The 15,693-nt window shown below is 36.7% G+C and overlaps 1 protein-coding gene across 1 annotated transcript in view; it reads right to left on the bottom strand.

The window, feature by feature from the left end:
• The window catches only part of LOC149692466 (atrial natriuretic peptide receptor 1-like), a 34,341-nt gene that overhangs the window by 4,674 nt on the left and 13,974 nt on the right, over positions 1-15,693 (bottom strand). The window contains exons 2-16 of the mRNA XM_089868223.1: positions 8,659-8,776; positions 8,006-8,444; positions 7,789-7,924; positions 7,402-7,486; positions 6,272-6,407; positions 5,382-5,456; positions 5,093-5,170; positions 4,794-4,898; positions 4,045-4,116; positions 2,111-2,276; positions 1,868-2,023; positions 1,556-1,736; positions 1,258-1,407; positions 939-1,131; positions 551-725 (exon numbers count right to left, since the gene is read on the bottom strand). Of these exons, the coding sequence (XP_089724349.1) occupies positions 551-725; positions 939-1,131; positions 1,258-1,407; positions 1,556-1,736; positions 1,868-2,023; positions 2,111-2,276; positions 4,045-4,116; positions 4,794-4,898; positions 5,093-5,170; positions 5,382-5,456; positions 6,272-6,407; positions 7,402-7,486; positions 7,789-7,924; positions 8,006-8,444; positions 8,659-8,776 (2,265 nt within the window). The remainder of the gene's footprint in view (positions 1-550; positions 726-938; positions 1,132-1,257; positions 1,408-1,555; positions 1,737-1,867; positions 2,024-2,110; positions 2,277-4,044; positions 4,117-4,793; positions 4,899-5,092; positions 5,171-5,381; positions 5,457-6,271; positions 6,408-7,401; positions 7,487-7,788; positions 7,925-8,005; positions 8,445-8,658; positions 8,777-15,693) is intronic.

The following is a 15,693-nucleotide window of genomic DNA, read 5'->3' as shown; positions in this document are numbered from 1 at the left end:
AAGAAAATAGTCTAATCTAATTCGTCTAATCGATTTTAGTTTTCGCAATTTACATCAATCGGATAACAGGGACGTCTGGCTCGTTCAAGCAAGCGTGGGCTTTTAATTAAGATTACGAGAAGGAAGACAAGCCAATGAGATTGTCTTTAATAAACCCCGACATGGTGGTGGTACGCTATCTCAACCCTTAATTCGATCTTCAACAAGCCTTGGCCAAACTATTTTCCGTCCTTCCCCTTACCACCCTATCTTATTTTTCCTTAAAAAAAAGAGGAAGGAATCCCTTTCCTTAATTACCTTCTTGTCAAATCGATTTAAAATCCAAGATGACTTTAATTTAAGAAAGATTGCGCTAGCAAAGACCCCGAGGGAAGGGGATTTCTGGGAAGATCCGAATTTAAAAATTTTATCCTCGTTGTCTGTCGTATAGCAGCTTAACTCAAGATGAACTCTTTTGACGTTGGGGTTTAATTTGTTTTTTCTTTGGGGGGGGGGGGGCTCTCTTAAATTTTTAATTGGTACGAAGAAAAATTTTTAAATATTAACTTACCAGTATGAATACCAATTCGTAGTTTCAATTGATCTTGAGGTCTATGACGTATCGTGAATGTTTTGACAGTTTCCAATAAAGCCAATGACATCCGACAGATTTCCCTGGCGTGCAAGCACCCGTTTCTCATTGGAAGACCGGAAACGACCATATAGGCATCTCCTATCGTTTCTACCTGTAGATTATTAAGAATGAAGTGAAGAATTAGGCTTAGCTAAGGAACTATGGCGTGATTAGGCTTATCGTTTCTACCTGTAGATTATTAAGAATGAAGTGAAGAATTAGGCTTAGCTAAGGAACTAGGCTTAGGTATGAAACACGGGCGTGATTAGGCTTAAGGAAAACGCGTAAGGCTTAAAGGTTAGGCTTAATGATATTGAAGACTTACTTTGTAGACGTCGAAATTCTCAATGATGGAATCGAAACACGTATAAAGATCGTTCAGTAAATCGACAACCTGCATCGGGGTACTGGACGCGGATAATTGCGTGAAACCAACAATGTCGCTGAAGTAAATGGTCACTTCGTCGAACGCCTCAGCCGTGACGGACTCTCCTCTGATTAACTGACTGGCGACGGACCTGAAAATTCGAAAAGAAAAGAGAGCAAAGTTAACACGAACCTTCTTGGAATTAAATCGAAGCGTCGCGTGTTGGGGTTAGGGTTGGCCGGGATTTGTAGGTCAAAGAAAGAAGACACTGACGCACTTGGGCAGTAACTGGTAGAGCAAGTCTTCGGCTTTGCGTTTCTCTTCTAAGTAATCGGATGTCCTTTCCTCGACGAGGCTCTCGAGGTTATTGGCGTACTGTTCCATCCGGGAGAGGAGATTGTCCAAAATGTTTCCCTTCTCGTTGGTCCTTGGTAGGCCCACCGAGAAAAGATCTTTGCAATTACGAATGTTTGTTTAATTACAGGGGCGTCGACAGATAAATTAAACGGGGGATAGCTAAAGTTTTTAAGTGATTTGGACAAGTTCTTAGGAAATCAACGAGAAAGAATACCCACTTGTTGAGACGTCGAACGATCATCTTGAGGCTATGGAAATCAGGTCGCTCGACGGGGTCCTCGGACCAGCACCTTCGAATCATGTTAAGCACTTCCGGCTCGCACGAAAAGTCACCGCTGTCCAGCAGCGGACGAAATAGGCCATTCGGAGTCTTACCACTTTGAACGTTACTAACGATTTCTGAACAATTCAATTAAGAGTTGATTAGAGACTGGGAAGCTCGCGCTCAAACTTAAAGGGAAATTTATATAAAGGCGCGTGGGGAGACGGCTCAAAACTTGGGTCAAACAAGTCCATCAGTAAAACTGTACCTTGAGGTGAATACTCCTGATTGCCCATGAAGAAAGGGCCTTGTCGAAAAACAATTTCGTGAGCAATAATAGCGAAAGAATAGACGTCCGCTTTGGGCGTTCCTTCCGGCGGTGGCTCTTCCATTCGTAGCAGTTCCGGCGCCGTCCATAGCTTTCCTATTTACGTAGACAAACGGACAAAAGCCACCCCTAATGTATCACGGTCCAAAAAATGTACGCATGAAATTTTTCCCATATTCCTACTTTTCCAATAAACGTAGGAATCTTCGTTCTCGTTTTCGTCGTAACTTCTTAGCACGTGCAAACCGAAATCGGTCACTTTGAGGACGAAACGGGAATCAACGACGCAGTTCGAAGACTTTAAATTACCGTGACTACGAATTTCACTGTTATGCAAGTAAGCGATGCCCTGCCATTTTTAAAACAAACATATTCTTTAAGGGGCTTTCACGCAAAATAATACAACCTAAAGTTGGTTAAAAATTAATTGTTTTTGTGGTATAAAATAGGCAAAATAAAATCGATGGAAAATGAGCCAAATACCGGATCCCTTACTTATAGAAAATTAATCAACTTCAGCGTTCTTTAATCTCGTTAAATAAAATTCTCGAATTAAATACATTTCTAAATTATTTAAATTTAAACTAAGTCCTTATCAAAGGCATTAAGCATTAGGGATTACCAGTATCGCTTACTCAATTAACGAAGTTAACCTTTTTGGGGGCTGGCTCTAGCTGAGCTTAGTTAGATCTTCAAAACCCGATATGAAGACGAGAGAGGAAAAGGTATAAATTGAAATCAACTGCCACACCCACTTCTAAAATTTCAATTAAGTCTGAACGACGGACGGATGGACGGGCCCGGCCTAAAATTGGGATGGAACTTAAGATAACACGTGGGGAATCGAGAGAACGTTCAACTAAACCCTTCTCGCTCTCTTATTGACCAAGTAATAATAACTAGCTCCGAAATTTCCCGCGCTTTCGAAAGGTCCATCAAAAGTACATACCATGCAACTAGCTCATAACCATCACTAGAAAAGCTTAGCACGAAATAGAAACAGATTACAGAGTGATCTCCTCATGGGATAAAATGGTTTTCCGTTAACTTTTGAATGATGGAATGGCTTTATAAATAAAGCGAATGGGGTTAGAGTTAGGGTTAGCTTATTCAGAAGTGAATTGCTCGAAGTAATTTTACGTGGGTTAAGTTTATTCGAATGATACGTGAAAGTGGTTTTGTTTTACTTTGAAATAACAGACTTCTGGTATGGCTTAGGTTATAATCCAACGGTACTTTATATATAGCTAAGATTGGTTTCCGCCATCCGGAAGAAAATTGAACCGAGGAAAGAAAGTAAGTGTTGAGGACGAAAATGACCCAAGCCGCGGCGCGTTATCGAGATAGAAGAGGGTCATAATTTCTACTTAAAAAGGAACATGGACCTTGAAGTATAGCGTCTAACATTTTTACGACCGCTCCGTTTCTATAGTATAGGCCTACTTCTTAAAGAAGAAACATTGCGTCTAATCCGTAATAACCTCCATAAGATCAAAACACTATATATATATACACCTCCCTTTAAATAAACAATTACTTTATAGAGTGGTTGCTGCATAACAAACTTGAACTCTAGCTGTTATGCCCGCGGACCTATTGGTATCCGTCCTCAGGTCCTTAAATAAATGGGTCTGATCTACAATACGATCCCAATTCCCCAAGAGCAAAATGGCAATATTGTTTCCGATTAATAATTTAGGGTTACACCATCTCGTTTCAGCTTATAAATACAGATAACCATTTATAACCGTGTAAATAAACCTTGATAAATCAAGTTATACGTCATTTTCGCTTTTAGGTGACATTTAAAATAAATGGTTCTGGGAATGATTGCAATGATGGTAGAAGGTTTTATCTCTTTGTTTTTTTCCTCGCAAAAGCACGTGGCATTTAAAAGCGCGCGAATTAAAAATAATTCTAAAACAAGGCTTAAGGAGTATAACTGTATTCGCAAAACACGTGGGTTGCACGTGGTATACCTCGAGAAATAGTTCAATTAAAGCGCGCGAATTAAAATGAAAACCAAGGCTAATCGTAAAGGACTTTTTTACTAGTAATAGTTAGGATATAACAATGGGAACTCAGACAGAAGTAAGTGCAAGTGAAAGTTTTCTTACTTTAACCAGGTCGTGCATGAGAGAAAAACGAAACATCCAATCCAGGGAGATTTCATCGTTCTCTAGAATGTCCTGGAAAATATACGAGCCCCGAGGTGTTCATTATCAATAATTCACCACTCTTATTTACGATTACGAGAGAGAGAAAATTAGGTTTTCGGGATAAAACTAAAGCCGAAGTAAAATTTTTGACAGTTTTATGATCCTGGGATTTACAGAAAATGTCAAGTCCGTTCGCGTATAGCAAAAAAAATGGTTTTAGATTTAAACGTGATGGCTTGAAAACCGCGTAAAGCCCGACGTTAGTAACCAACCACGCCACTGAGGGAATACTAGAAAATTTCGGAATCCTAACTTTTCGAATTTTTCAAAACGACATCGTAAATATTATTTGAAAGTTAAAACAATAAAAATTTGATTTTGAAAGGCAATATTAGTAAATATAAATTATTAGCTGTAATTTATTATTATTTTTAATAATATTTTCTATTATAAACAGACCCTGTACAACAGAAAATTGAATTCCATTTTTATAAACGACCAAATGGTATTGACCAGCGCTCGGAAATCTAATTTTCGCGAGAAATGTACGTCTAAACATACCATATTCGTGTCTATCGAAATGAAAGCAACGTATTTAAGCGCGTAACCCTAAGAAACGCTGGGGCTAAAGAAATACCGTAACCCCCCCCCCCTTCTTATATTGGTTCTAACTGCGATAACAAAAACATTGCACGAGACTATCGTACCTGTAAGCTTCCTTTGGGGCAATATTCCGTGATCATACAGCAATGAGGGCTCTCTGAGCAAACGCCTATGAATCGAACTACGTGGTCGTGTTGGAGATCTTTCATCTGCCGAGAAAGATGAAGAGGAAAAAAGAGAGAGAGAGAAAATGGAATTACCCTTTACATATATTTAGGTCATGGGTTAAGTGACACTAAAGTTGATGGTACGGGAAGATCTATCTTACATAAGGGTTTAGGGTCAGGTCACGTGGGTTTTCAGTAAGGAGAAGATTAATGAAATCGAGGAGGAGAATGCTTACCCTTTTAACTTCCAATAGTAAAGGTCGTGTGATCTCGATTCTGGCTTTAGGAATTGGTTTCAGAGCTACGACCATTCCCTGAAGCGAGAAACAGAGAAAAATAGGTCAAAAATAGACAAAATTAGGTTGCTGAAAAATGGGCCTAGATTAAGGACTCGGATTAAGTATCGATTTGTTCATCTGTTAATGACTTCAAACGCAAGAAAAATAGGCCTAAATTAGGCTTAACTCTTTCATCACGCCGTTTAACATGTTCAGACAACAGAAGGTTTTCCAAATTGTTTCTTACCTTGAAGTAGCCAGTCTTTATAAATAATTGGCGACCTACTTCGGCCATGGCCAAGGTTTCCGAGGAATAAGAACTCTAGAAGAGAGAGAAAACAGAGCAAAAATTAATCCTATTAAAATTGAAGAGCTTTGCTTTTATTCCACAGGGAATTTACGGGGCTATTTGGCATCGGGAAAAGTTTATTTTGGGAAAATTAAGGGTCTGTTAAAGTAAATTTCAAAGCTTTAATCGCGTTTGCACACCGGCCGGTGGGGATTAAAGAATATAACAGTAATTAGCAAGGTTAATTAAAGTTCATTAAAGGGAGAATGAACCATTTTTTTCTGGTCGCCTTAGAAGAAGATAAAATTATTTAAAAACCAATATAGAGCTATTTCAATTCGGGGGGAAAGGAGAGCTTTTGAGGCGGGGTTTCGCCAGTCCCCGCCCAGGCGGCATATTGTGCGGGAAATTTAGCATAGAGTTCTTCAGTGGCCCGCACGGAGGGAGGGTGAAAACCGGCTCCGTTTATTGGCAGGCCCAACTGTGACGTTTCCCCCCTTCAACTGATATAGCTCTATAGTATGACCAAAACTATTCCTTGAATTTTGCATAAATTTTAAAAGTTTCACAAGTTGACGTTGTAAGAATTTAAACATCGTGTTTTACGAAATTTGATCGTGTATTTCACCCTCCCCTGGATCAAAACACCTTAACTCCGGGACCGAGTTCAGAGACATTTAATTTTGTTAAAATGCAAATATAGACTTTGAGACAACAACGTAATTAACGACAACTTTGTAAAAGAGAACTTCGTTACGTTATCAGAATAAATTGAGTCTCGGGTTCAGACTTTAATCTTGAGTCTAGCTGTAACTTTAGGGAGTTCAAAGGAAACGAGGATATCAAACCTGTAAACTGGCTCTGTTCAAGGAAATTCGAGATCCCATGGCTCGTTTCATTTTCCTCCCTTGACGACCAGTCGCGATGTCCTCCCATTTTATGATCCAGGACATGGAAGCCAATTCGTATTCGAGCTTGTAATGTCTGAAGAAATAGAGAAGAAGAAGAACCATACAGCCAGTTTAAAAATAAACCTTGAGAACCAAGCCGGAAATTACCAGTACAACTATCCGAATATTAATTGAAATTTTGTTTCCAAGCGTCCTTTGTCTCGGGACAAGACTAAAGTTAACTTTAAGATGGGGTAAAAAAAACCAGAGCTATAAGAGGAACCGAAGCTATCTTTTCTTTTCTTCACAGGCGTTACCATTCTTTCAACCCTTTTACGCTAGACTGGACACTTTAAGTAGAAGTCCATTACTTGAAGTAAAACAATATCTAAAGTCTGTTTTTGTAGTTCAAGACGTAGTGTTAAACTGTGCACTGGTAATCGCCTGATCGAAATTGAGGGATAATGGTTATAGGAAACCCGATATATAATATTCGTTTTGCACCTCAAAATTATAAAATTACTACAATCAAATTTGCTTCTGAATAGTATTACTACTAAAACGGCCTCTAGTTATAAACCGCGGTCGAATCTGGCGAAATAAGCAGCAAAAGGGGCGGGGAGATAAAGTGAGGGCTTAATTAGAAATGTCTTCGAGTCTACCCAAGTCTCGGAGAGAAAAGAGTCTTCCGGCTCTAAAAGTTCATTCGCCATCTTAAAGTTAATTCAGTATCAACTTTGAGAAATGGAAATTGCTTAACATCCATCCCAGCTTTCTCTTCATTAACCAACTACAAGCTAACACGTAGTAGCCTAACATCTTTTCCTTCTTGTCTTCGAGTTATTAACGGAACGGTGCTACAGAATTTCTCATTTGAAGGAATAATTTAATGGTTTTCGTTTCATACGGAATTTTCCCATAAATCTTTTGTTTAAATTGTATAAGGAATTTAATTAACGATAGAGCAAATTACGGATGAAATTCATTCTAAATAAAGAATACTTCAGGCGTCTTAAGACTAACACCTTCTGGGAACAAAATTAACAATACGCGAGCTAAGTGCTAAGTTAGTTAAAATTTATCTTTACCTGTATGCGAAGAAGGACACGAGACCCATGATGAATATCACCAAGGCAAAGGCGATGCTAACGACGGTCCAATGCGGGAAATTATCTGCCAGAGTAAACCTCCATTTCAATTAGAAGGTAAGGAAGGGGGAAATCCAATAGGGAATTGAACTGAGATGCTACGGTTAATTGCGGGATCGGTATGGTTATAAATGTCGTTAGGAACACATACAGCTAATTGGAATTATTGCGTAGCCGTTTTCTCAAAAGACGTCACAATTATGAGGCGTGTGACGGATAGTAAGTTCTCAAGTCCGGCCCACAAAAACCGCGTATAAATTAACGTTCAAGATATGGGTCCACACAATGATTCCAAATAGCTGTATGTATTACTGATGTCATACATACCTCTTTCACAAAGGGCTCCGTCAAATCCGCAAGGTGGTACATCTGGAGGAGGTGATGTTCGACCACCAGTCCAATGAACAGTTTTATTCTTTTCAGGAACAAATTCGCTACTAGCGCCATAAAAATTAGCAACCACCTATTTATAAATTAAAATAAAACAAAACAATTTGTTGTTAATTAAGAAACACGTGATTTAATTATGCAAAAACGTAATTACTTGAAATTTTCCAGTTACTGGGTCCAAATCCAAAACGGAATAGTCGACGTGTCTGTCACCATTTTCGTCAACACTGACGTTGCCAGTAATTCCTTGAATGGTCCGATTCCACATTCTCTCGGTTAGAAGAGTCCCGTTTTTAGGATCACCTCCTTCTCTAAGGACCTCGTCCAAGGCGGTGACGTAAAGAAGAACCGCTTCGTGGAAAGCGGTAACGAAGATGTTCATAAAAGAAGGCGTGTTCTCTTCGTCGTTAGTTTCGCTCAGGGCACTATCTTCTTGCGCCAGACGAGTGATGTTCGTTTCGAATTCCTTGTACTCTTTGGTTTGCGGTATCAGAGCTCGCACCATTAGCAGGGCTTCAAAGGCCCGTTTAGCTCGATCGTTACGATCCTGAGTGTCACCACTTCGATAATATAAAGGGGTATCGCCAATCTGACTGGAAGAGAAAAGAAACGGTGCGGATGAATTTTATAAATTATTACTTTAATATTCAAACGAAAGATTAATTGTAGAATTCATCTTTAAAAGCAAATTTACACTTTTATCTAACTGGTTGCCACGTCAAACTACTCTAAAGGCACGATCCGAACCATTCTAAACACAATCTGAAGTTATCTAGCTCGTAATGATCTAAAAGGGAGCATTCTTACCTGTTAACAAGATCAACGGTGAGAAAAGCAAAATCTCCACTATCTACCATCCCCATTTCCTCAGCGGTTAGAAGGAAGTCACGGATATGGTCTTGAGACGAGGAACAAAGCGCAATAACTGTTAAAATAAAAGAAATAAATTATTCAATCTAGTCCAGACTCTTTTGAATATTTTCAATTAGTAGTCCAGCAGAAATTAATTTTGGTCTTTCTCCTTTGAAATTATTCAAGTCATATCACTCGAAAACTTCATCGGACTTCATTAAATTCAAGTCCAATATACCAATTTGGGTTAAAACCCTTTGAAAAATTACCAGATAAAGAACTTTTTCGAATAACCTATGAAGGGTTGGTACTTGATAACTCGCTAATGAATCGGAAATAGTGCTAAAACTTAATTAAAAAAAGGTCTCTGAATTCAGTATTTAAGATCTTACCATCAATTTAGCGTCCCGCTGAACTGGAGTAACGACAATTTTATTTAAATTAACTGCCCCGGCAAACCCAAAACGCGTAAAATCTGGCCCCAACTATATTAAAGAGAAGAGGTTTGGCTCATTAAACTTCTAGCTTGTCGTCCATAATTCTGAGTTAGATTTTTCGCGTCCCTAACTTTCAACAACCCTTTCAGGCCCACCATGTTTTCCCAAAAGTAACTTAAGAGGACTTGGTTCAGTGAGATGGTAATTAAAAAAACATTCTCCTATAATTACACGGGCTAGTGACCCCCATTATTAAAGGAAACGTTATTATAACAACAAAAAATATTAGAATATATACAGTTTACAAGTTTGTTTATAAAATTATAAAGACATTATGAATGAGTGCGTTCAATTTCTAAGTTAATAAAACCTTGGTTAAATTCCCTATTTTGTTATGAATTACGAATATTCTTAGATAAATATAATAAACTCAGGCAATCTGCATCTTATAGAGGTTTTCCCATCAACTAAAGTTTGCGCTAAAGAATCGCCGCATCCATTAAATTAAAACTAATGAAGATTAAAGTATGGAAGTATGTTACGAGAACTGCACATCGTATGCTTAAACAGTACTAGTTTAATTTGGTTTAATAAACAGTGACAATGAACAAACTTTCATCATCCACTCTCCTCTTCCAAATTCTGATATTTTCCAACAATTAAAGTCTACCACAGTTAAAGGCGGGCGCTAAACACCTTAAAGCCAATCTCCTCAGGTTTCAATGTAGTACAGTTTCAAAGTGAAATATCTTCCTAAACAAACGGCCGTGCGTTATCATGGTCTTCTTTACTTATTGCTTTCAGTTTGGCGCGGGAAAGAAGACAAAAAATGGCGCAATTTTAGGGAAAAGTACGCGGAATGTTGAAAACCATTCAACGCGTTAATAACTGAGACACCGTAAGAGCTCGGTGTTTTATCAAGTAACGAGTTAACGTGACCTTTGGCGTGGTTTTCTTAATAGAGGGGGGAAACTTCTGGAGATTAATTTAAGCTAGGACAAGATGTTTGATGGCACGAAGGGGTAAGGGTTGGAACAATCTTCATTTAAACACAAAGCTGGAGGAGCTAGCTAGGCAACACCTGTTGATGACCATGATGAGAACCAAGGGAACCCGGGGTGAGGGCCTTTTGATTAGAATTTTATGTTATGCAAGTTTAGGATATAATGAGTATAGTAGGGACCGGGAATACTAAGATCTAGAGGTTAATACCTAGGAGGAAATTTGAAAATTATATTAAGCCTTGGTCGTTTGAATTTTGGTAAACTTCACCCTTAACCCTTGTTTTAAATAAAGTTTTGAAATTACGCGTGATTTATAATTGTCTCGAGGGCGTATATGTAAGATCACGTGACGGAGTTAATTGTAGCTGGGCAGGAAATTTGAAAATTATATTAAGCCTTGGTGGTTTATAATTTGGTAAACTTTAAATTAACCCTTGTTTTAAATAAAGTTTTGAAATTTTGCGCGCTTAATAATTGTCTCGAGGGTGTATCACGTGATAAGAGTCAATTGCATCCGCTCAGGCGCATATCGAAGTTCTATTTTCCCCAATAACCCCGTGACCTCATGACCTGTATTTATTTATTTATTATACTAACAATAATCACGAAAGATCAGGATTGCAGTTACTCTTAAGGTAAGGTTACACTTACCTAGAATGCAATTAGGTCTACTAGGCCTACTGTTCTCTCTTTACCGGTCCGATTTTATTGGAAACTAATGAAAACCTGCAACAACTCTGAAGGTCGAAACTGTAATTTATCCCAAAGTTGCAAGACACTCTAAGAGAAATGAAAGTGCACCTTCTGTTTCTCCAAAAAAAAAAAACTTAAGAACGGAATAAAGAAGGTTCCTAAGAGAGAAAAAGAAGAAACAAAAAATAAAGAGAGAGAAAAAATCCAATAAAACGAAACAGCAGCGAAAAAGAATCTCTTTCAATTCTGCTTAAAAGAATTCCGTTTCTTATTCAAACAAGGAATTCCCGCCTCTTACACAACGGTCCAGATAAAGAAATAAAAAGGGATATATTGTCCTTAAACCATCGTGCGCAAGTCCATATCCACTTTTATCTCATTTCTTATTCCTCTACTCTAAATTTCTCAAAAAAAAAACCCAAAAAAAACCAACGTATGTTTGTCTAAATATTTAGCATATATTGTAACAGTAAAAAAATTAAAATAAAAGAAATACGCATAGCGATATTTGCGCTGCAATTGAAATTTTGATTGCATTCTTGATGCAATGTAAACTGGCAATACTTAAAATTGCGTTCAAGAATGCAACGAAAATTAAAATGAAATATTCAGTCGTATTTTCTCCAAAAATATAATACAAAGTAACTAAATATTTTGTAAATTAATTATTAATTATTTATTTATTAAAAAGGTTAAATATATTATAAGAAATAATTTCTTTTCTTATACTCCATACATTAAAGATAGCACAAAGTTCTTATCCATGTTAAAACCCCAGGAGCTTTCTCTAACATCTGGAAAAATCCTAATTTAGCTTTCTATTAACTTCGAAGTAGGAAAAAAAAATATTTCTTACTCCATCTCTCTCTTTCTCTGAGACTGAACCTCACATCGACCTTTTCGCCGAGGTAAATAGTTAGACAGCTTAAGAAACTTACCGAAAAACACACGAGTCATCGTTAATTACACGTTGTTTAATTTAATTAAGTTTAAATTTCACATTATATCTTGAAAATAAACGTACAGCAATCGTCTTTCTCAGTAACAATTTCACAAGATCTTGTAGGTTAAGTATTAAGCCTAAATTTCAAAAAATGAAAACTAAATTTAAAAACACGTGCTGAGATCTATGGTCTCGCGTTGGCACCAAAAATTTAAAAGACCTTACGCACGTGGCAAATATCTTAACCTTTCTATTTTGGGGTCAAACTAAATGTAAAAAAAAAACTAAGCCAAGAAAAGGTAGCAAGCATTTCGCTTGGAAATCACCCTCATCATGGATCGCATTCGAAACAAAACTTGACACCAACCGAAAGGATAGAGAAAAGAGTAAGAGAGAGAAAAAAGTCTATATATAATTAAGATTAAATAAGTAGATAGTATAGAATCGTACCATATCCTCTTTAGTATTTACCCTCTCCTTATTGACTTCCTCCGAACTAAGAGGCTAACCACTAGGGAATTTTTTCTCTATTTAAAAAAACAGTAGCTATAATTCTCAATGATAAGGTGGATAGCACCTTTGTTCAACCGAGATCTCTAGAAAACACCATAAGAAACTAAGAAAATAAAGACCGCTAACCCTAAAAATAACCAGAGTTGGTTCGGGTTTATTCTGATCCTAAATTGAACGGAACAGACTCAGTTCAGTGGAAGAATTATCGGAAAAGAACTGGAGCTTCGTATATAGTAATAGTAAAAGTCACTTCCGGTTGCTTCCTGAACTGGTTCGGAATAGTACATCATTGTCTAGTTTGTTTTTTTCTTTTATTCTTTTTCATATATTGTCCTTATATATGTAAGGAAGGTTCATTTCCGGTAACTTTTGCGCCTCTTCCTTAAGCCATAATCTCTTCTCCTTTCTCTTTGACTGCTCCCAAAAATATTTTTCCCATAACCCATTTCGGTCTATTACAGCTCCCTGTAACAGTGTTAGATACTCTTTTTCCGCGTGTTTTTTTTTTTTTTGTTGCTTTTCTTTACGCCTCGTTTGCTATAAATAAACCTTCGTTTCTTGGTATCGTTAAGATATTGGTGGTGGTCGAAATGCTTTTAGCGTTATTAAATCTTGTTATTTTTAACATTTTTTTGGTGTAATGATTAAATAAATGTACAAAGAATCGTTTACGATTGCAGTCTAAGGAAGTCGGAAACATTTATCTTGAATTCTGTCTATCAAAGAAAATGTAATAAATTAACTTCTATGCCTAAAAGTTAACTTTTAAGGTATAGAAAAGGTATAATCCAGTATTGACCTATATCAATAATTTATTAAAAAAATATCACAAGAATAAAGGGCAGGCTTGCTTAATAACTAATTTATGTAGAAATACCTGTAAAATTTTAATCAATTAACTTCAATATGACCTTTATAACCCTGCCTGCGGGTTTATGGAAGGGGAAAAAACCTTCTGTTACAACTTTAGTTGCGAAAGAGATATGGATGGCGGTAATTCCATGACGTAACAATCGTTAATTTGACGAAGAGGAATAAAGCCCAGAGTTAATTAACGAATTGATTTATGACCCGCTAGAGATTAACTCCTTATCAAGAGAGCTCACAATAGTTAGCTCATTTTGCCTCGCGAAACGTTGAAATAAAACGCGATAATAACGAACTATACAGCGCATTTATTAGTTAATTTTGAGCAAATAGACCATTTTATAAATTACTTAATTTTTGCCAGACGAGTAGTACTGTCTACCTAGATATGCAAGCATTAAAGATGGCGACCATGACGTCATCCCAAAACTCAAACCAAAAATCCAACCATTATTAGGGGGATAGCACGCTGGAAGGCAGGGTTCACAGTCAGGTAGCCGTATTCTTCACTGAGTCATAAATTTTTGTCAAAGTTTTGGTTGGATTTTTGGTTTGAGTTTTGGGATGGCGTCATGGTCGTCATCTTGGATGCTTACATATCTGGGTAGTCATTACTACTCAGACGCGGGAAAAAAGAATCCCCCCTCCGAAAAATTTTAACAAGTTGAGTAAGAATATTGACTAATTTGACTTTATAAAAAGGTTCTTTTTGAGAGTAAAAGTGCTGTGTGGCGGTTTGGCCTAATTTTGGAATTAAGCAGGCGATATTGGCGTATAAAATTCTATTGGTTGACTAGCACCACGTGATAGAATATTTCCATGTAAGCTTTACAACGGTGCATAAATAGGCCTAACCCTAAGCCAGTACAAGTTAAGTTAATTACACATGTCAGTTATTTTTAAAAGAGAAAAAGACGAAAGCTGTAACTTAAGAGTGTCGAGATATATATATATATATATAAACTCTCAGTATCTCGTAAAACAAAAGAGGCTTAAAAAACTGTTTGGAAAAGGGGGGTCCTTCCATTCAGCTGTCGATAGCCTATAAGCCGGCCACTGTACTGTATCCAGCTTGACAGCGCACGGCTTTTCCCTACGCCCTTTTAAAGGACAGATAGAAAGGGTTGTGCTGAAATCTCTCTCTCTCTCTCTCTCTTCACTGTATTATATTGTTCAGGATTTACAGACTCGACTAAACTTTGGAAAATGCTGATATATATATGAAGCTGCACGAGGACGCCCGGGCGTGGTTATCTAATCCTATAGCACTGAATTTGCAATGTATTATGTATAACATACAAGTCTCTCCTTTTCAGAGAGATGGTTTCAATTCATTTTACTAAATTTTAAATCAAACAATAGTGCCCAAATTTTTAAAATAAAAGCTAAGATAAAATAAAGTGGCGGTATATACTACCTCCTTTCAGGCATTGTTCCGAGTTAAAATTAAGAGCTAAGTGAAATTTATCAGAGCTAAATTGAAATAGACTCGAATTTTAAGTCAGAATCTGTATGTATAGCACTTAATAAATTTGCAACTAAAATTAACACGCTAATTAAAAACTTCACTTAAAATCAAAGGAATAATTAGGTTATTTAGCATAAACATTAAGGAATAAATAAATATGTACCATGAATTTTCAAGCTAAGAAACAACAAAAAAATTAACATCGGAATTTTCCAAACCATACCTACCTATTCTAGGTTTATATTTCGTTAAATTTTTTATTTTATTATTTTTTTTTCATAAATGTTTTGCTTATAAATTATATTTTGAATTCAAAATACCACGGGGAGGGGGAGGAGAAAATACACAGGGCCTGAAAATCACTAAACGCCGAATATTACTTGAAAAAAAATACAAAAACCAAAAAATACCCCTGAGGGATAAAACAAAATAAAAACTTAGCTCGTCAGATAAGAAAGATGTATTCGAAATCAGAGAAACGGAAAAAGAGAGCCATTGAAGATGAGAAAGAAAATATGAAATTATACGTGGGATGTTTGGAAGCTGCGGATAAAAAAATGGTATACCAATATTACCACCCCCTCGGGCTAAGATTTTAAGAAGCTTTAAAGTTCATATTTTAAACCCGGAGCTGGAATTCTTCTATCCCATTCATAATTTGGTTCAGGAATAGTTTGCAATCTACAGAAAGTAAGGGCGTTTTAATACACTCATTGTTAATATTGGGTTTTTAAAGTAGTCCATTTCCATTCTTGAACAAGAGGAAAAAGATTTTTGGTAGTTTTTTTTTCTCTTTTAGAGATTTTAAAAGCCTTTTGGTTTTATAAGAAGTTCAAATGTCAAAACTAAAAATCTAGTCAGTCATTCAATACCATAAAAGTTTTCTGTTCTGGTTGTTAGAAATATTTGAGAATCATCCTCTTAACTTAAAAGGGTTCAAAGGTCAAAGCGGTAACCTTTTTTTAAAAGGTTTAACCTCGACTGCAGTTGCAAAAACAAAAAATCGGTTTAAAAATTAAATTTCAATTATAAGTAAATAAATAGTAAAATTTTCCAGTTAAAACC

This window comes from Phalangium opilio, unplaced genomic scaffold (assembly GCF_054372755.1).
Source record: "Phalangium opilio isolate 3A_F unplaced genomic scaffold, DU_Popi_V2 ptg000024l_1, whole genome shotgun sequence".
NCBI lineage: Eukaryota > Metazoa > Arthropoda > Arachnida > Opiliones > Phalangiidae > Phalangium > Phalangium opilio.
Note: the sequence above shows the minus strand (reverse complement) of the source record. Positions and strands in the feature narration are given on the sequence as shown.